This window comes from Macaca mulatta, chromosome 4 (assembly GCF_049350105.2).
Source record: "Macaca mulatta isolate MMU2019108-1 chromosome 4, T2T-MMU8v2.0, whole genome shotgun sequence".
NCBI lineage: Eukaryota > Metazoa > Chordata > Mammalia > Primates > Cercopithecidae > Macaca > Macaca mulatta.
The window spans coordinates 21,103,014-21,120,581 of NC_133409.1; the positions used below are offsets into that span (position 1 = coordinate 21,103,014).

General features: G+C 37.5%; 1 protein-coding gene across 11 annotated transcripts in view; it reads right to left on the reverse strand.

Moving 5' to 3' along the window:
- The window catches only part of FRK (fyn related Src family tyrosine kinase), a 154,278-nt gene that overhangs the window by 110,434 nt on the left and 26,276 nt on the right, over positions 1 to 17,568 (reverse strand). For 4 of the 11 annotated variants that reach the window (XM_001112190.5, XM_077999300.1, XM_077999302.1 and 1 more), the window contains 2 exons: positions 10,444 to 10,550; positions 3,080 to 3,705 (listed from right to left, as the gene is read on the reverse strand). In XM_001112190.5, coding sequence (XP_001112190.1) covers positions 3,080 to 3,423 — 344 coding nt within the window. In that variant the 5' untranslated portion in view covers positions 3,424 to 3,705; positions 10,444 to 10,550. Of the gene's footprint in view, positions 1 to 3,079; positions 3,709 to 3,854; positions 4,024 to 10,443; positions 10,551 to 17,568 lie in introns of those variants that run through there. The other 7 variants (XM_028847052.2, XM_077999305.1, XM_077999306.1 and 4 more) reach the window with 5 other exon arrangements.

Consider the following 17,568-nt stretch of genomic DNA (forward strand, 5'->3'; position numbering starts at 1 on the left):
AAGCCATGACTTTTGGTTCTAATATTTATATGTTATTTCCACATGATTACTTTTATGTGAACTTTATATCTTTAAAAACACCATGAATAAAATATTAAAGAAAGTTCTGATTAATAAGACCTTAAGGATAAGGTTTTTGAGGGATTTCACATCGAATATGTTAAAGGAAAAGACTCATCTCTAAAATGAGCTAGGAATAAATTCAAGTTGAAGATAAGATAAATTCAATGATTCTTCATAAGGACAAAATAAATCTTCAAGAATCAGTTTACTATATCACTGAGTGTAAGATATTCAGTAAAAGTGAAAAGCATTTCTAAGTGGAGTAAGAATTAGTAAATTAGACTTTTTAAACAATAGTTTGTTTTTCAGCATCTCTACTTCCAAGTATAAAGAAAACAAATAAACAAACTGCAAACTAAAGCCTTCAACTAATTTTCCCTGGCACCAATAACTCCAGAAGTATTTGCAGTTTTTTTCTTACAGATCCAAGTCAAGAATAGACATAGAAACACAAATACTAACATACGTTGCATTAAACTGGTCTAATTAGGAATTAGACGACAGCTTTCATTGGTTTCTCATTGCCTACTCATCCCATACATGTGGATATAAACAATAATGTTTCCTTAAGTCTATTTACTGAGCTCATGATTTTAAAAAATTACATTAATTTGCACATTCATGAGAAAAAAATACAGTTTTGAAAAAATTCACTGAAGAAAAATATTAAAATAAGGTGTTTATAATATTTCAAGTGTTAAAGTACTGTGTGAGCCACTTGGACACGCTCACACAGAAGGCTGTTCAGTAAAAATCGCTTCTATTTGAGATGGAGGGGAATTCTAGAAGCTATAGCTACTTGCACTAAGCATATTGAAGCAATTTTGCCTTACGGTGACAAGAAACTTCAGAAGTAAGCTGGGTTCACAGGTGAAGACCGTGGTGTGCACTTAAAAGAAAAGAAGTAGCCTGTTCCAGCCAGGAGGCAGAGTATCAGCATCTTTTGGGCATCATGTTTTTATTCCAGTGATGTGAAGATCCCAAGGAAAGCTAACTACAGAGATCTAGAATGGTAGTGACAAGTAGGAATGCTGCTGAGAACCAATTCCAAGAAGAAAGGTCAAGGTAATGTGCAGAGGGAAAAAATATTATTGGCTACAAGTGGCCCTGAGAATCAAAAATAACCATAATAATTTAGTTGCTTTATTTTGTGTTTGTAGGCAAAGAAAATCTAAATTAATAAGAACACTGCTCTTAAGCCTTTTACCCAGAATATGATACCTTCAGATTGCTTGACTTGTTTCAGTCAACTTGCTTTCCTCAGCATTTCTAATACAGTCAAGCATGAATGTAACTGAACCACTACATATGAACATAAGAGCTCCTGTTTCCAGATAGTCAGGAAATCCATTGGTCTTGGCAACCCCAGAGAGTTGCAGATGAGGAAATTGAGGTCCTAAGTAGTTATATGAGTTGAATATATTTAAAACTAACAGATTATGAATTCAAGGCATGAAACATTAATATATTATTATTATTCTATACATGTTATGCCAAATATAAAATATGCATAATGCCATATAGGACATAGAAATCATATAGTAGTGAAAACACATAAATGCACATAAGTGTATCCAATGTATAAAGATATTTCCTGTAGATTATAACAGAAAGCAAATGTTCACACAGGTGATTTTCCCACTTGATAACAGATCAATTCCATTCATCAAAAGTATATTTAATTCCTTTCTATTTAAGCATAAATTAAGACCCTTCTAAACATTTATAGGCTCTTGGTGTTGAAAAGAATCTCAAAAATCAAAAATCATCCAACCTCTCTTCATATGTGACGCATGAGTTTGGAAAGTAGCAACAATGCTCTATGGCTATTTATTATTATTTTATTCCCTGGACCAGTAAGGGATTGTCACATAAAAATAAGAAACACTTACATAAGAGAATCTCCAATGGTTTCCCTATTAAGAAACCATTCTATAAAATGAGTCCATCTTCTGAGAGACATTCCCAGCCTAAGGTTTCACTGGATCCAGGCGGCAATGAGATCAGGACCAATAAGAGTCTCCATTTGCTTCCCAACCCACCAGACCCCAAGTATACATTGTCAAGACTATGCTTTATTCACTTTGTGTTCAGTCACCACTAGAATAACCTCCTTTACCCTCCCCGACTCAGTCCACTACTGTCTATGCCTGGCACTTAGAGGGGTGGTAGGTGGATGGATGGATGCGTGGATGGATGGATGGATGGATGGATGGATGGATGGATGGATAGATGGATGAGTGAATAAAGTACGTAAAAACTTTCCTCTTTTGTTCCACTATAATTCATATTTCATTCAAATACCATGATAAAGTCTCAATCTCTTCTTCTAAGGAGATGTTGTCATTTTTCCTATCAAAACTTAGTAAATGTCTGTAGCTGGCCAGTTTCTAATTATAATAAAAACAAAAAGATATCATCATTTGGGTAGCATATCTCAGGACCTGGGAATTTTTTTTAAAAAGTCTATATCATGATTTCACTGAGAACATTAGTATCTTCTAAGTGTTATCTTCTACGTTAGCCCTGTGTATTCCCATCAGAATGAAAGGGATTAGGATGAGAGCTAGGGCTAGAGTTGATATATATAACCCTGGAATGTTTCAAAAGTTTTTTTAAAAAAAGAATCTGAAGTTTAGATTTGAGAGCATCATTAAGGGAAGTCCTATAATATACCTTCAAACAAAATGCAATTTTGTTGTTAAAGTGAGGCACGAGTTATTTCACAGCCAAAAAGAAGGTAGAGTATTAAACACATCATTTGTTTAATGTTGAAAATACACCCTGGGCCTGTGGGTGTACATACTGTAAAAAAGTCATCTCAACAACAATTACCCGCCAGTTTCACTCTCACTCAGCGGGGGAGGTGTGTTTCAATTAGTGGTTTCTTGCCAGTACTTCCTCATACTTTCCTCATACTCTTTGGGCATTAGGGGGTTGTAGAGAAGTAGAAAGGAAAACTCATTACCCAGCCCTCAGACAGTTCAGAAATTAAATAGAAGTTTGTACTACTCACGGCTCTGCCTGTAGGCTTCTGTCCTCAGCCACGTAGTTAGAAGGAATATAGCCCTGTAGTTGCTGACTGGAGCCATCTCGCCTTTTCTCCAAGTGTCTGGCAAACCACCAGCCCTCATGTGAAGTGTCCAGAACTTGAAGTTTGTCACCTGCCCGGAAGCTCAGATCCTCAGCAGTCCGAGCCTGGTAATCAAACAAAGCCACAAAGTAGCGGCCATGCCTCTGTGACTGGGGAGAGCAATGGGCCCCTGGATTTTCAATCACCGTTGACTTGTCTGCTTCCGTCGACAAGCAGGGGAGATAGGGTTCTAGATACTCCCAGAGCCTCTGACAGATGTTGCTCATTGTGCCTTGGTGGGGAGAAGAGGAGCAGGGCTTCTCCCTCTCCCCTTAGTCTCTGCGATCCACCTTCTCTTCCTTCACCAGGCACCTTTGAAGTCAGCACCAACTCACCATACTTTGGAGAGTATGCAAAGTCCCATTTCAAATCAGTCCAGCAGCTGGTTGCAGCAAGTCCTACCTGGAGAGACTTACCGGCTTGCTTTCTGTGGCCGGAGCTGCTACCCCCAAGCAAAACGGAGCAGGAGCTGGGCAGCTGCTCAGTAGGAAGGTATCTTTTCTTCGTATCTGCTTAAGAATCGCACAACAAAAATAAAATAAAATTAAAAGGGCTTTATTTAGACAAATATCTGAGAACAGAATGGTGCCATCTTGCCTTTTGTCCCAATAAAAAGTTAGCAAGAGGAAGCTACTAACCCCTGGCAAAACCTACACACCTTGCTTTCGCCAGGAGCTCTCCCCCTGTTTCAAGTCTGCTCCTGTCTTTGGACCAGTCTGGATCTGGACGGCTCTCTCCTTTTTGCTAATGAATAACCAACCAGCAGAGGTTGTTGCCTTTAACATTCTGAGCTATGAACAGACTGTAATAATTTCCCCTTACTTCCTGGTTTCTTTCTGTGATCTAAATGGGATTCTGACTTCTTTACCCCTCCCATCTCCCACACCCAAGATAGACCAGATCCTTTACCAAACTGTTAAAGCAGCCACTAAAATCTATATTCCTTTTGTTTCATCCTGGAGAAACAGGCTAGCCCAGGTAGCTTTTTGTCTCGCTATGTTCCCAACACTGACATTCACGGCAGAGATTTTTTTCCCCCACAAATAGGAGTAGAATTGTTTTGCCACCACTAGGGGAAATTTAAAACGGCAAATTATTTAGGTATTTCTTGTTAGACACAGAGCAATTGGAAAAGAACCATCAAGTCACTCCCTTTTCTCATTACCAAGAATAGATTTTAATAGCTTCAAAGAAAAGTCACAGTCTGGAAAAGTAAGAAAGCAGCTGACTAAAATGCTGAGAACCCAAAACGTTGCTTTTTCCCACAGACATTTAATTTCCTATCCTTCAAGTACTATTTTGGAAACACACACACACACACACACACACACACACACACCCCACACCAACTAGGTGACCAGTAGAGAAAAAAAGAGTAGGGCAGAGTGCTCTTTGCGCACTGCTGTGGGGGCTCTTTCTGCTAAACTTTGACTTCCAGATCTATACTAGTTCTTGCTAATTTCCTTGGCAAGAACTCAGGAACTAATGAGACTGACATCAGGACAGCCATCTCTAGACAGGCAGTGGGTTTTGCTTGACCTTCCCTAGTTCAGGGCAGCTGTCTCGCAAATATGTGCCCTGGATCACAAAAACAGCTGGGCAATGAGTCTGGCAGTCATTTATACTAGTAGACAGCATTGCAAACTTGTTTATGATGTCACTGATTTCCCTATAAGACTTTTTTTTTAATTTCTTCCTTAAAAACAATCTTTCTAAATGTTGTGAGATCCTTGAACCTGGCTAACCTATTCCTAGTACGAGCTCATAACTTCTGTTCTTTGTCAAATTGCAAGGCATTTAGTAATCAGAATAATCAAACTCAAGAAAAATAAAGAAAGAAAGAAAATCAGAGAACCATGGCATCAGCCCAACCTGCTACTACTTTGTGCAAAAATCAGTCCATAGCACTGGACAGATCAATTGGTAAAAATAAAATCTTGTGTTATGCTCCCAAGTTTCTCCAATCGTCTTTGGAGTCAGAGTACAAATAACAAGTTGACAGAAGTAGAAAAGCCAAAAGCTGAGCCAAGTTTTTGTTGTTGCTGTTGTTGTTTTGTTTTTTAATGAGATGAGACCTAAAATAGAATGTATATGTAATTTTATATTATATACAAAACAGAAAATATATAATATCAAATGACCATAAAGGACATTTTGTTCCAAATACAATAATGGATGTAAAAGCATAGGATTTTATTAGTGCCCCTGACAGAGGCACACATTGCTGAAGTCTTTCCTGAGACATCTACACGATCTAAAAATGAAAAAAAAAAAAAAAAAAGATTTAGAAGCAACCTGAGAGATGTATTGAAACCCAATTTGTAAGTGGGGTTTTAGATTTTTGAATTGTGGGGGTTCTAAATTCAGACATGTCTTTGCTATAGTTATGACAAGGCATTCTGGAAAAAGACAAAGCAGCAGACCTGCACACCACAGTCATTGAGCAAGTGAGTGAAATTCAAAAAGCGGCCAACCATCTGAAGATGTCAGGTGAGCAATGGCCTGAGAACGCAGAGCCAAGGGGTGGAAAGAGAGAGGATTTCTTTGTGTCGATAGTACTAGAATCCTCCAGTCACCCAATCTCAAAGTCTTGCAGTCATCTTTTATTTGCTCCCTGGTTTCTTTGAGCTAATCAATCACTGAATTCTGCTCAGTCTTCCTTTTCATTTATTCCACAAACTTTTTTTTAAGCTCCTTCTGAGTGACAGCTGGGCACCAGACAGAAAACAGAATATTCTTTCCTAAATTATTCCAGAAGCCTCCTAACTGATCTCACTTCCTCCAGCTTATTCCCGTCTCTGGCTGTTCCTGTACACCAAGATGAGTGGTGTTCATAATAGTTTATTGAGCAGTTTTTATAACAGTAACAATGACTGCGGTGATAAGACATTCCTAGTCATTACTGGTAAAAGTAAATATCTGTTTGGTAAGCTTTCTATGTGCCAGGCACTGTACTAAGAATGTTAGAAATAAGATCCAGGAATTCTACTCCAGGGTATGTATCCAAAAGATTTGAAATCAGGAAGCCTGAGAGATATTGAACTCCTATGTTTATTGCAGCACTATTCACAATAGTCAAGTTATGGAATCAATCTAAGTGTTCATCAATTGATGAATGGACAAGAAAATATGGTATATATACACATTGGAATTCTATTCAGCCTCAAAGATGAAGGAGAAGAAGGAAATCTTGTCATATGTGACAACATGAATGAATGTGAAGGACTTTGTGCTAATGAAATAAACCAGACATGGAGGCAAATACTGCATGTTCTGACTTATATGTGGAAGCTAAAAAAATCCAACACATAGAAGCAGAGAGCAGAATGATGGTTACCAGAAGCTGGGGAATCAAGGGAATGGGGAGATGTTGGTTGAGGGCTACAATGTTTCAGTTAGACAGGAGGAATAAATGATAAGTATTCCATTCGAGACCATGGATATGTTAATTAGCTTGATTCAATCATTCTACATTGTATACATGTATCACAGCATTACTTTGTACTCCATAAAATATACAGTAATAATTTGTCAATATCAGGTAAAAATAAGATAATGTTACAAATAATATATCATTTAATTCTCACCAAATAAAAAACAAGGCCTACAAAGAAGGTAGTATTTAAAAAAAAAAAAAAGTATTTTGGAGAAGAAACTGAGACCGAGAGGCTAGGTAATTTGTCCCAGGTCACAGAGCCACCAAGTGGCTAACCATGAGTAACATTCTGTTCTCAATCTGACTCCAGAGCCTGAGAGTGTATAAATCCTCAGTTTTGCTGATGCTAAAAATATCTGATATTATTATTCTATGTAAAATTCTGGAAGAACCTCCAACACATTTGGAATAAACCTTAGTTTTACAGCATGACACATAAGGCCCTGCTAACTTCTCCAATCACGGTTCATCACTCCTGCACACAGGTCCTGTGACATAGTGTGCAAATGACCAGCAGTTCTTGAGGTCCTCTTCCCTGCTGTACCTCTGCATCCTCCTCCACCTTCTCCCCTGATGACTTCTTTGCATTTTTCAGGTTGGGTTCATGCATCACCTTCTCTGTCATAATAGATGAAAGGCCTCTGTGCACCCCTAAATTCTGGCAGAAACTTCTACTTGGTTTGTTGTTGAGCCCTTCTTGGTTCCGTATTTGTTTTCCAAGGAGAATAGAATTCCCTTCTCTGAACTTTTAGTGTCTTGTACAATGTCCATCATGTAAATAATAAATATTTGATGAATTAAATAATTAACACAGAAATAAAAAGAAACAGTGTGGGAGAGACAGAGATAAAAGCGGGGAGGAAATAGAGGGAGGGAGGAGGAAGCCACTGGGGAGAGATAAACATTTATGTGAATATTCATGATTGAGAGTGAAAGTTCTATAGCGTGAAAAGAGCCAGAAGCACAGAGGAGAGAATACATTCTGTCTATTGCTTCTCAGTCCTTTTCTTTCCTCTCTTATTGTTCCCTGAATGTTAGATTCCTTTCCCAGCCTCCTAAACCAGTTTTCCTGCCTGGAGTCAATTTTCTTCTCATTCTTACAGCCACCACATTAATCTTAATCACTCTCCTACACAATAACCTTCAACAGATCCTCATTGCCTGGAAGATATGACTTGGAATTCAAGGCTAAGGAATTTGTACTTTATCCAAACTTTATCAGATGTACCCTTTCAACACCCCCTCCATTATGGCTTTATGTTAGCCAGACTGGTTTATTAGATCTCCCATATGCCTCATCTGCTCCCACATCTGATCCTGTATCCTTTGCCATTCTTTTACTCAGTATTCTTTCCACTGCTAACTTCCCATCCCAGTAAGTCTACTTACTCCTGCCTGCATTTCAAGGTCTGAATAAAAATCCCTCACCTCCTTAGACCGTCCTTAACCATTCCAGTCAAAAAATCACTTCTGTCTTCCTTGAATTGTCTAGCTCCCACAATCCCCACTCCTCATATACACAATATTAAATGAATTGAACCATACTCCTATACCTGGTATGCTGAATACTGCTACAGAAAATCCCACAGCTATTCAGTTTTACAGTAGGACAAATTAATCATCCCAACTCCTGCTAGGCCTCAGCACTAGGCCTTGGAGAGAGCGATCATAAAGGAAAATCGGACTCTGTCTCCCCAACTCACACAGTGACATATTCCCCCACACACAGAAAAGAGGATTATATCCTAGGCAGCCACAAAAAATAAAAACAAAACTCTCCACCACATAGTCTTTCTCCAAACTCTGGCTGCGAACCCATATAATCTGCAAACATGCACTTCTTCATACCTGTTGACCTTTGCTCAAGCCCCTTCTTTTGCCTGATGTGATAACCCCAACTTCCCTCCCTTTTCCTACATTAACCAACTTCCAACTTATTTGCCAGATAAATATGGGTTCTTGTCTGTCTTTTAAGAATAGAAGAAAATGTCTCTGTCTTTATTAATTCTTTCCCAATCACTTCATTAGACAGAATTGACCACTCTCTCATTTGTGCCTTCCCAGCATAACCTATACCCATTCTTGTCATTTATTCCATGTCTGTCTTACCAATTGATTCTAATCTCTTTACACACTTGATGTGGTGTTCTTGTGTTCCTATATTGACACAATGCCTAACACTTAATGGGCACTCAATAAATATACATTGAGTGAAATCTAATGAATATCATTCATCTAGAACACAGTTTATTATATCTTATGTAGTCTAATATCTGCTTATATGTAATTGTGTTGTTTCCCCAAGCATATTGCCCTGTCTTTGAAGACAAGTTTATGTCTTTTACTTCTCTGTATCACAAGGAAAATCTAGAATCTGACATATGCATAGGAACTCTCCCTACTTTCACTCGTGTTCAATTGCAATTGTGATGTTTAATACTGAGTGTCAACTTGATTGGATTGAAGGATGCAAAGTATTGATCATGGGTGTGTCTGTGAGGGTGTTGCCAAAGGAGATTAACCTTTGAATCAGTGGGCTGGGGAAGGTAGACCCACCCTTAATCTGTTGGGCATCACTTAATTGGCTGCCAGCAAATAAAAAGCAGGCAGAAAAATGTGAAAAAGTGACACTGGCCTAGCCTCCCAGCCTACATCTTTCTCCTGTGCTGGATGCTTCCTGCCTCAAACATTGGACTCTGAGTTCTTCAGTTTTGAGACTCACACTGGCTCTCCTTGCTCCTCAAGTTTACAGACAGCCAATTGTAGGAACTTGTGATCATGTAAGTTAATACTTAATAAACTCCCCTTTATATATACACACACACACACACACACACATATATATGTGTGCGTGTATCCTATTAGTTCTGCCCCTAGAGAATCCTAATACAGCAACCTATTCTCCAAATGGCAGCCAAAATAATCTTTGTAAAATATCAATCAGATATGTGTTTTTCAATAGCTTCCCATTGCACTTATGAATTCCAAATTCCTTATCTTCGAGAACAAGGCTCTGCTGGGGCTGTCTCCAGCCTGTCCCTTCCCTCCATCTTATACCACTCTTCTGGCTCTCCATGGTCCAGCCACAGTGGCTACCTTTCTGTTCAACAAGGCAACAGCCAAGCCCTTTTTTCTGACCATGGATTCTTTCACTATTCTTCTAATCAACAACATTCTTGTCCAGATTCTTCATTTGGATGGATCTTTCTGTTCTCAATCTAAATAACATATCATTAAAAAGGTTACCCCTAACCACTCTGTCTAAAGTAGCAAAATTGCCCAACTTAGCTTCTCTCTTAGCATGTCTCGTGGGTTGAATTGTGTCCTCCAAAAGGATATGTTGAAATCCTAACCCTCAGCACTTCAGAATGTGACCTTATTTGGAAATAGGATCTTTACAGAGGTAATTAAGTTAAAACGAATTCATCAGGGTGAGCCCTAATCCAGTGTGACAGGTGTCCTCATAAAAAGGGAAAATTTGGACACAGACAGGCACAGAAACAACACCATGCAAAGATACACAGAGAGAAACCAGCCATGTGAACAGAGTAATGCATCTGCAGGCCAGGGAACACCAGCAAACACTAGCAGCTAGAAGAGGCTAGCTATACACCATGGCACTGCTGACAACTTGATTTCAGACTTCTAGCCTCCAGAACTATGGAACAATAGAGTTCTGTTGTTTTAGGCCACCCAGTCTTTGGTACTTTATTACAGCAGCCCAAGAGAACTACTATAGCATGTCATTATTTTTATGGGTTTTTGTTTGTTTGTTTTGTTTTTTTCAGCACTCATCACCCTCTGTACTTACGTCTTCTATTTATTTGCCTTCTGAGTACAGTCTCCTCTACTAGAAAATGTTCCAGTGAGATGGAGGCCTCTTCTACCCTCTTCACTGCTATGTCCCTAGAGCTTAACCTGTAATAGACAACCAATAATCATTACATAATGGTAAAAATACCAAAAAACATATTTTTATTGATAAAATAATATCACTACAAATGCAGTAGATACAAAGACACTGCTATTTCAGTGGAAAATTCCTATTTCTAGAAGGAAAGTTGGGGCCACTTATACTAATTGTAAGAGTCTTGTTGTTGTTGTCGTTTTCTATAATAGAACAAAGTGAAATGTCTCTAAAGATTATTTTATACCAAAGGCTGAATGACAATGTCTCGTTATTACTGCTGAGAGGCTGATGATGGGATGTGTATTATTCTGAAGTTTAATGGAAACTTTTTCAGGCTTCAGCTATCTTCCCTGATGCCATTAAATAAGCAGATCCCAAACAATTTCATCTTATCACTTGTACTAGAGTCTTGGCATCAGCTTAATCTTTTATTCTCTTCCAGATAAAATTTAGATACTTCCTTTGGCTATAATACAGCTTGGTACCTTGAGATCCTCCATCTCTTTCATCTTAACCTTCACCAATTCCTCTTTTAGTCATCTCTTGTAGGACCAAACACTAGCCTAACACTAGGGGAAATGACAAGAATCTGTTAAAACGAATGAAAGGAAATGAAATATGGAGCTCTTAAGTTATAATCAGAGGAAAACAATGATGATGATTATCATGATGATGAAAAGATGACCTTTAATATGTGAAGCAGATGGCAACAACTTAATTCTAAATTTATTCTAGTTTTCTTGGCCAAAGAGTATAATCCTCAGACTGGAGAAAGAAGACCAGATATATGTGAGTATATCTTGGAATTTAAAGAGAAGCAACGATTATTAGAAGCCAATATGGGCTTACAAAGAAAACAAAGATGACGAATTAACCTCAATTTCCTTTTTCATATAGAATTACTATTATAAATAAAAAATTGTTTAATTTCTTCAGAACTTAGAAGACGTCAAAGCCAAATGCTGTATTTTACAACTGGTTCTATCTAACCAGCTGAAACTGTTGAAGAACATGAATTTTGAGGTGTGTTGGCATGCCACGTCCTTAATGTTCATAACCGTAGCAGTTTTCCTGACCAATGATGATGGACTACATTAAACATCCAGCCAACATGGGATGCTGGACCCGTTCTCTCCTATACAGAAGGTGTGTTTTCAATACTTAAAGAGCATAATCATGAAACCCTATTTCTATATTTGAAAACCCATGAATTTTACCCTCAATGAACCACAGCTACTCAGTAAATGTCTTTACTGATCTGAGTTCCCTTACTTGTAAGTATATCAATTCAGCTTAAAAAAAAAAAAAAAAACTCTTTAAAGCTTTTTGTTTCATTTTTGGCACTGTCAAAGACACAAAACAGGCAGAGTATATCTAGATTTCAGTAAGATACTGAAAAAAATGTTCTAGCAATATCCGCAAACGGGATTAGAGAACTTGCTTTCCAAAAAGACTGAATATTCTTGTATATACAATCTCCCAGAAGCAGCTGATAAGCCTTTCCTAAAATATAGCTATCCATGGTTTACCTAGGTGATTTGTTCTTGCCTATTAAGCAGATAATTCATCAATCAAGATTCACATCTACTTAGCAGCAATATTATTTTAGGAGGCTCAATGCCACAGAGCCACTCTAATCTGTTAGACACTATCAAAGTTCCCCAAAATAACAGAAAATAGAAGCACCTGAAGTCTCTGGGGATTTTTTTTCTCTAGCACTTCTCTTTTGATATTTCACCAAATTTGGATACAAAATTTGTGGTTGGGCTGACTGAACATGAGGATATGTAGTATGACAGCACAGTTCTCACTGTTCATCTTCAAGTTTCTTTGCTAATTCCAAACTCTATGTGCAAAGTAAGATGAGCGGAGTCATGCCTCTCTTGCAGTTAACTCCTACTAAAAGGTTAATATTATTCAATATTACTGTGAAAAATATTTTTAAAACGTGCATTTGGCCAGACATGGTGGCTTGCACCTGTAATTCCAAAACTTGGGGAGGCTGAGGTGGGAGGATCACTTGAGGCCAAGGGTTCTAACCAGTTTAAAAACTAAAAGTCAATCTCACTTGGTTTTCCTGAATAGACGGTCTTATTCAGGTATAAAAGTGGATTAATTCTGCTTAGTTTCATAGATCAAAAAAAAAGGATAAATGTCATTCTGCACTAGAGCAGGGGAAAACAAAAAGGATTCAGGGTGGTGAGACCTGCAGATGGTCAGGGGAAATTCCTTGGGGATTTGAGCTTCCTCCTGTCTCTCTCACCTTTGACACAAAGCATCATGAACCACCCAGGGATCCTGTAAAAACTTAGATTCTAATTCAGTAGATCTGGAGTGAAGTCTGAGAGTCTGCCTTTTTAACAAGCTCCCAGATGATGTCTATACTGCTGATATTAGGACCACAGTTTGTGTGGCAGGAATTTAGTGACTCAATTTATAGCTTGGTTCTCTGAGTAAGAGATATCAGCAAATCCTCACTGACTATCACCCACCTTTGAAAGCATGGTCATCTAATCCCTTGGAGTTTTCACTCTGAAAAAAGATTTTAAAGACCAACTTATCTAATTATCTCATTTTAGAAGGAAGAAAACAGCCCATTATTTAAACAAAACAAAACAAAAAAAATGCTAAGGTGACTTGTTTTAGGTCACAGCTATTAGTGATGATAAAATCAGAAATAACCAACCCTGTACAAGAGAATCTTCTCTTTACTACACAGCTGCTTCTTCTCAAAAAGTTCAGTCAAAAGCAGATTCTGGACAATTCTTGGCTAGCATAGGTGGCAGGGTTGGGGGGCTGCATGGGTAAAGAACTCAGGGAGTGGAAGAAGAAAAGTATGTGGCCAAAGAACTTTTTTACGTATAATGTGACCCAAACAAGATCCCAGGACTAGGACCCCAGGCTCCTGATTCTCAGTCTAGGTTTATCTTGTGCTAACAACAATTTATTTTGTATCCTTTGAATTATGATGTTCACAAATCATATAACCTGAACTGTGGGCTTTCCTTTCTCAGAATGCTGCATTTAGGATGCAGTTTTTGCAAAATCTCAATAGTATTAACAAAATCCTAACGCAAGAAGAAGAAAAAAGTCATATATCCAATCAGTATTTTCCAGTTAAAAGAGATATGTAATAGGTTAATTTCTATCACCCATGTTGTAAAAATTTTAGTCATTAGCAACAATAACAACAACAAATGTGCCATTTCTTACTTATATATACATGGTTTTTTATAGAAACAAAGAAAAAATTTCTTATGCCAAAGTTTTCCAGATTAAGATTTTTCCTATGTCCATGCCAAGTAATTGGATAGAGCTTCAAGAATTTCTTATCCAGCTAGGCCTTTTCTTTGTCTCTTGATACATAACAAGTATACTTGGCATTTTTTATTTTGATATTGGACATTTTTAAGTACCTGGTATTTTAATAACTAAGTTGATAATAATGATGTTTTAGCAATGTTTTTATTGAAAATCTGTTAAAATTATAATACATACTGTCATGTATGGCACACATGTAATTGGTGTCCTGGGCCTTGGAAGATAGAGTAGCTCATTTTGGAAAAGTAACTGAGTCTTAGGAGCTTATTATTTTTTGGTGAATCATCAAAGTCAATATGGTCAGTATATAATAAGAGCCTATTACAAGGCAGTTTGCTCTTCCTCAAAGTTAAACCACAAGTCATGCCTTGTCCCCTTTGTACATAGTGATATGTATGCATTTGGTTCGCTTTAACACAGAAAATCTGTAATATGTGCTCTACTCATCTTCACAAAGGAAAGTATTCATTACAGATGGTTGACTGTACACATTTTTACACGTTCACGGTTAACAGAAATTTCAGAATATCAACTTTAAAAGAAAATACATGAATTGAGTTACAAATCCACTCAACAAACCTAGCCCTACATTAATAGAATGTGAAAAACCTCATCATTCTCCACTTTTGCCTCCAGCAAATGTGCCATCTTCAGCCACTGGAGGTCATCTGCTGAAACTTCATTGCCCACTTCATAACAGATGCAATCAGAATTTGTTTGATAACAAAAACACCTATCAGCTAGTCTGTCAGTGCTCTAAAAAAAAGATTAAAATCAGAATTTGTTTGATAACAAAAACACCTATCAGCTAGTCTGTCAGTGCTCTAAAAAAAAGATTAAATCACATGCTATTAATAGACCAATTAAAGGAAGCACACTCTGGTGTGCCTATTAAAAATTATTTATTTCAGCAGTCCTTGAGGCTTACTTCCTTTGCTTCACTGGTTCAACAAATATTTATTGAGCTCCTACTATGTGTCAGGCACTAGGTTAGTGCATGGGGATATAAAATTAAATAAAATAAGCATAGTGTCTCCTATACAAGGAGAGTCTCTCTCATTGCAAACAAAAATGTGACCAGATAAATATTGTCAGTGCAAAAGGAGGTACAAATCTAAAGAAGGCATACATTTGTTTGGAAACAGTGTCTCCCTCTCTGACTACCATAGTAGTTTTCTTCTTTTATAATTTATTCAACACATAATTGTCGAACATCCCCTGCTAGGCATCAGGCAGGGTATTTGCTGTTGAGGATGTTGTCATGAAAAGAGGTACAACCTGTAACCTAAATAGAATTTGTAAAACTAGTAGAGCATTAGATAGCATTAGACAAATAGTTGTAGAAATAATTAATAACCATCCTGCTAAGAGCTGTGAAGCAGAAGTATCAGGTACTATAGGAGGGCTATTATTCTCTATTATACACAAGAGTCTTTAGATCTATACTGGTTTCATCTTTGTATCACCCACAGAGCTTGGAAAAGAACATTGAAAAATTGATGCTTAAATAAATATGTTGAGTGATTGAGTACTGAATTTGAGGATGGGGTAAAAAAAGTCACTCTTTATAAATAAAAATATTAATCAAAACGACTAGACATGGTATTCATTCTTGCTGTTCAAAGGTATTTCCAGTTCTCATCTTCTAAAATATGGTAGAATTGTACTTTCCTATCCCTTTGAAGATAAGCAAAGACATATGATTTGCTTTGACTGATGAAATGTTATAACTGATTACTTCACTTACAGGTTAAACACAGACACACACACACACACACGATGCCTTTCAGAGGAAATGTGCAGTTACACATGTTTCCTTCCCCTACCATGATGACAGTGTTCCAGATGAGGGGTGATCTATTAGCCTGCATTGTTGGCTAAGCAAAACATGGAAGAGCTTCCACTGACCTGATAGGTACATATAACCTAATAGAAAAATAACCTTTGTTGTTTTAGGCCTCAGAGAGTTAAGGGTTGTTTCTTGTAAGAGTTTAACCTAACCCATACTAACTGATAACCTAGATAAGGTGAGATATCTGTGGAAAGTATAACAAGGAAGAAAAACATCCAAAGAAATAGTAAGTAAACTGCTGGTAAGATTAGCAAAAGGCTTGGGGTGCTCCCTGGAAAATAAAATATCCCTCTGAAATGGATGCTAGAAAATGTAACGTGTTTGTCATGAGGACATTTGTTATGTAATTATAAAAAGGCTTTATGTGTATGTGTGACATTTAAAATATTGAAAGAGAAGAGTGGCACCAGACGAACGTATCAATATGTCTCCACTGTACCCTGATTTTAATTACGAGTTAGTATGGCAGAATTTTGGTAAGAAGAAGAAAGGGTCCTGCTGATATATTAAGGTGAGAAGATCATCTGCTTGGTACACCTAGTTTCTTTTCTCAGATTCTATATGCTCTAAGTAAGTTTCTTTTCTCTGTCTTGGACTTCCAAATGTGTCTTATCAGTTCTGCCAAGTATACTTCTAATTTTATACTCACAAATTCAAGAACGGAGCACTAATTCACGTAACAGAAATTTGATGTGCAATGACCTTGACTAGAGAAATATTTATTTTTTTAAGTGATGAGTTTCAGCAATTATTCTTAAGTAATGAAACATCTCCCTAGTACACCAGACAAATTTCAATGGAGGAAAATCACAGTGATTTACAAATTTTAACTGGAAACAAAGAAGTGTATTGAACTTAACAGCAAACAAAATGCATCAATATGTAACAACAATAATAAAATTAATTTAGCAGGAATTACTGTTAAGAACATTAAATAACAAAAGCACTAAACGTACTAAAAATGAACAGGGAAGCAGCAGATAAGTGATCACCACTTAAAACTCTCCCAAGAAGCCACTACAGCCCATGACTTATTTTCCTTGTACATACTATGTAGGAAACTATTTTTCAGTTCATGCAATAATATTTATACTGCATTTTCCATTAAAATGTGCTCATAAGTATTAATCAATTCCCATAATAGCACAGAGATAGCTAAGAATTATCCAGAGTTGACAGACTGAGAGCTTGAAATGATGTTTGACTATAATGTTAAGACTGCTGGGGGAATTAATAAGAGCTGACACGTGAGTTCCAAATTCTGGCTCCTGGCTGCTGCCAGGGTGAAGGAAGCTGTCAGAAAGTTAACTTATCCTGTCCTCTGCCCACCACATTGACACAAAGGAGCCAAGAGCACCTGCTTGTACATTATACCTGCGTGATCAGCAAAGCTACTGCAGATGCTCTTTCTATCTTAGTTCTTGGTGTCTCACAGAGTTAGGTATTTCACTTGGAGAAGATTGAGAAAATCTTCAAATCCACAATTCAATGACCTGGGTCAAGAAGTCCTCCACAGGTCTGACTTAGAACTTAAGAAATAATACTGTTATATCCTAAAGCTAAAACCAGGAGACTGAGGGTGACTCCTCTATCTTCATAACGACTAACACCTTTGTTTGCATGCATTTAATGTTAGGAAGCTTGTGATTTGTACATGGCATACTGGTTACCAGGGACTGAGGTCTCCAGCTCTGCTGGACTTTCAGTTTTAAAGCTGAGGAATTCCCAGGCAAACCCAAATGGTTGTTCACCCTTCTTCTGGGTAATGAAATATGCCATGCTTCTTCATTTTATGTAACTGGTGAAACTAATGTAATCAGTTGTCTTATTTCTTCGAGTAACCAGATATATAT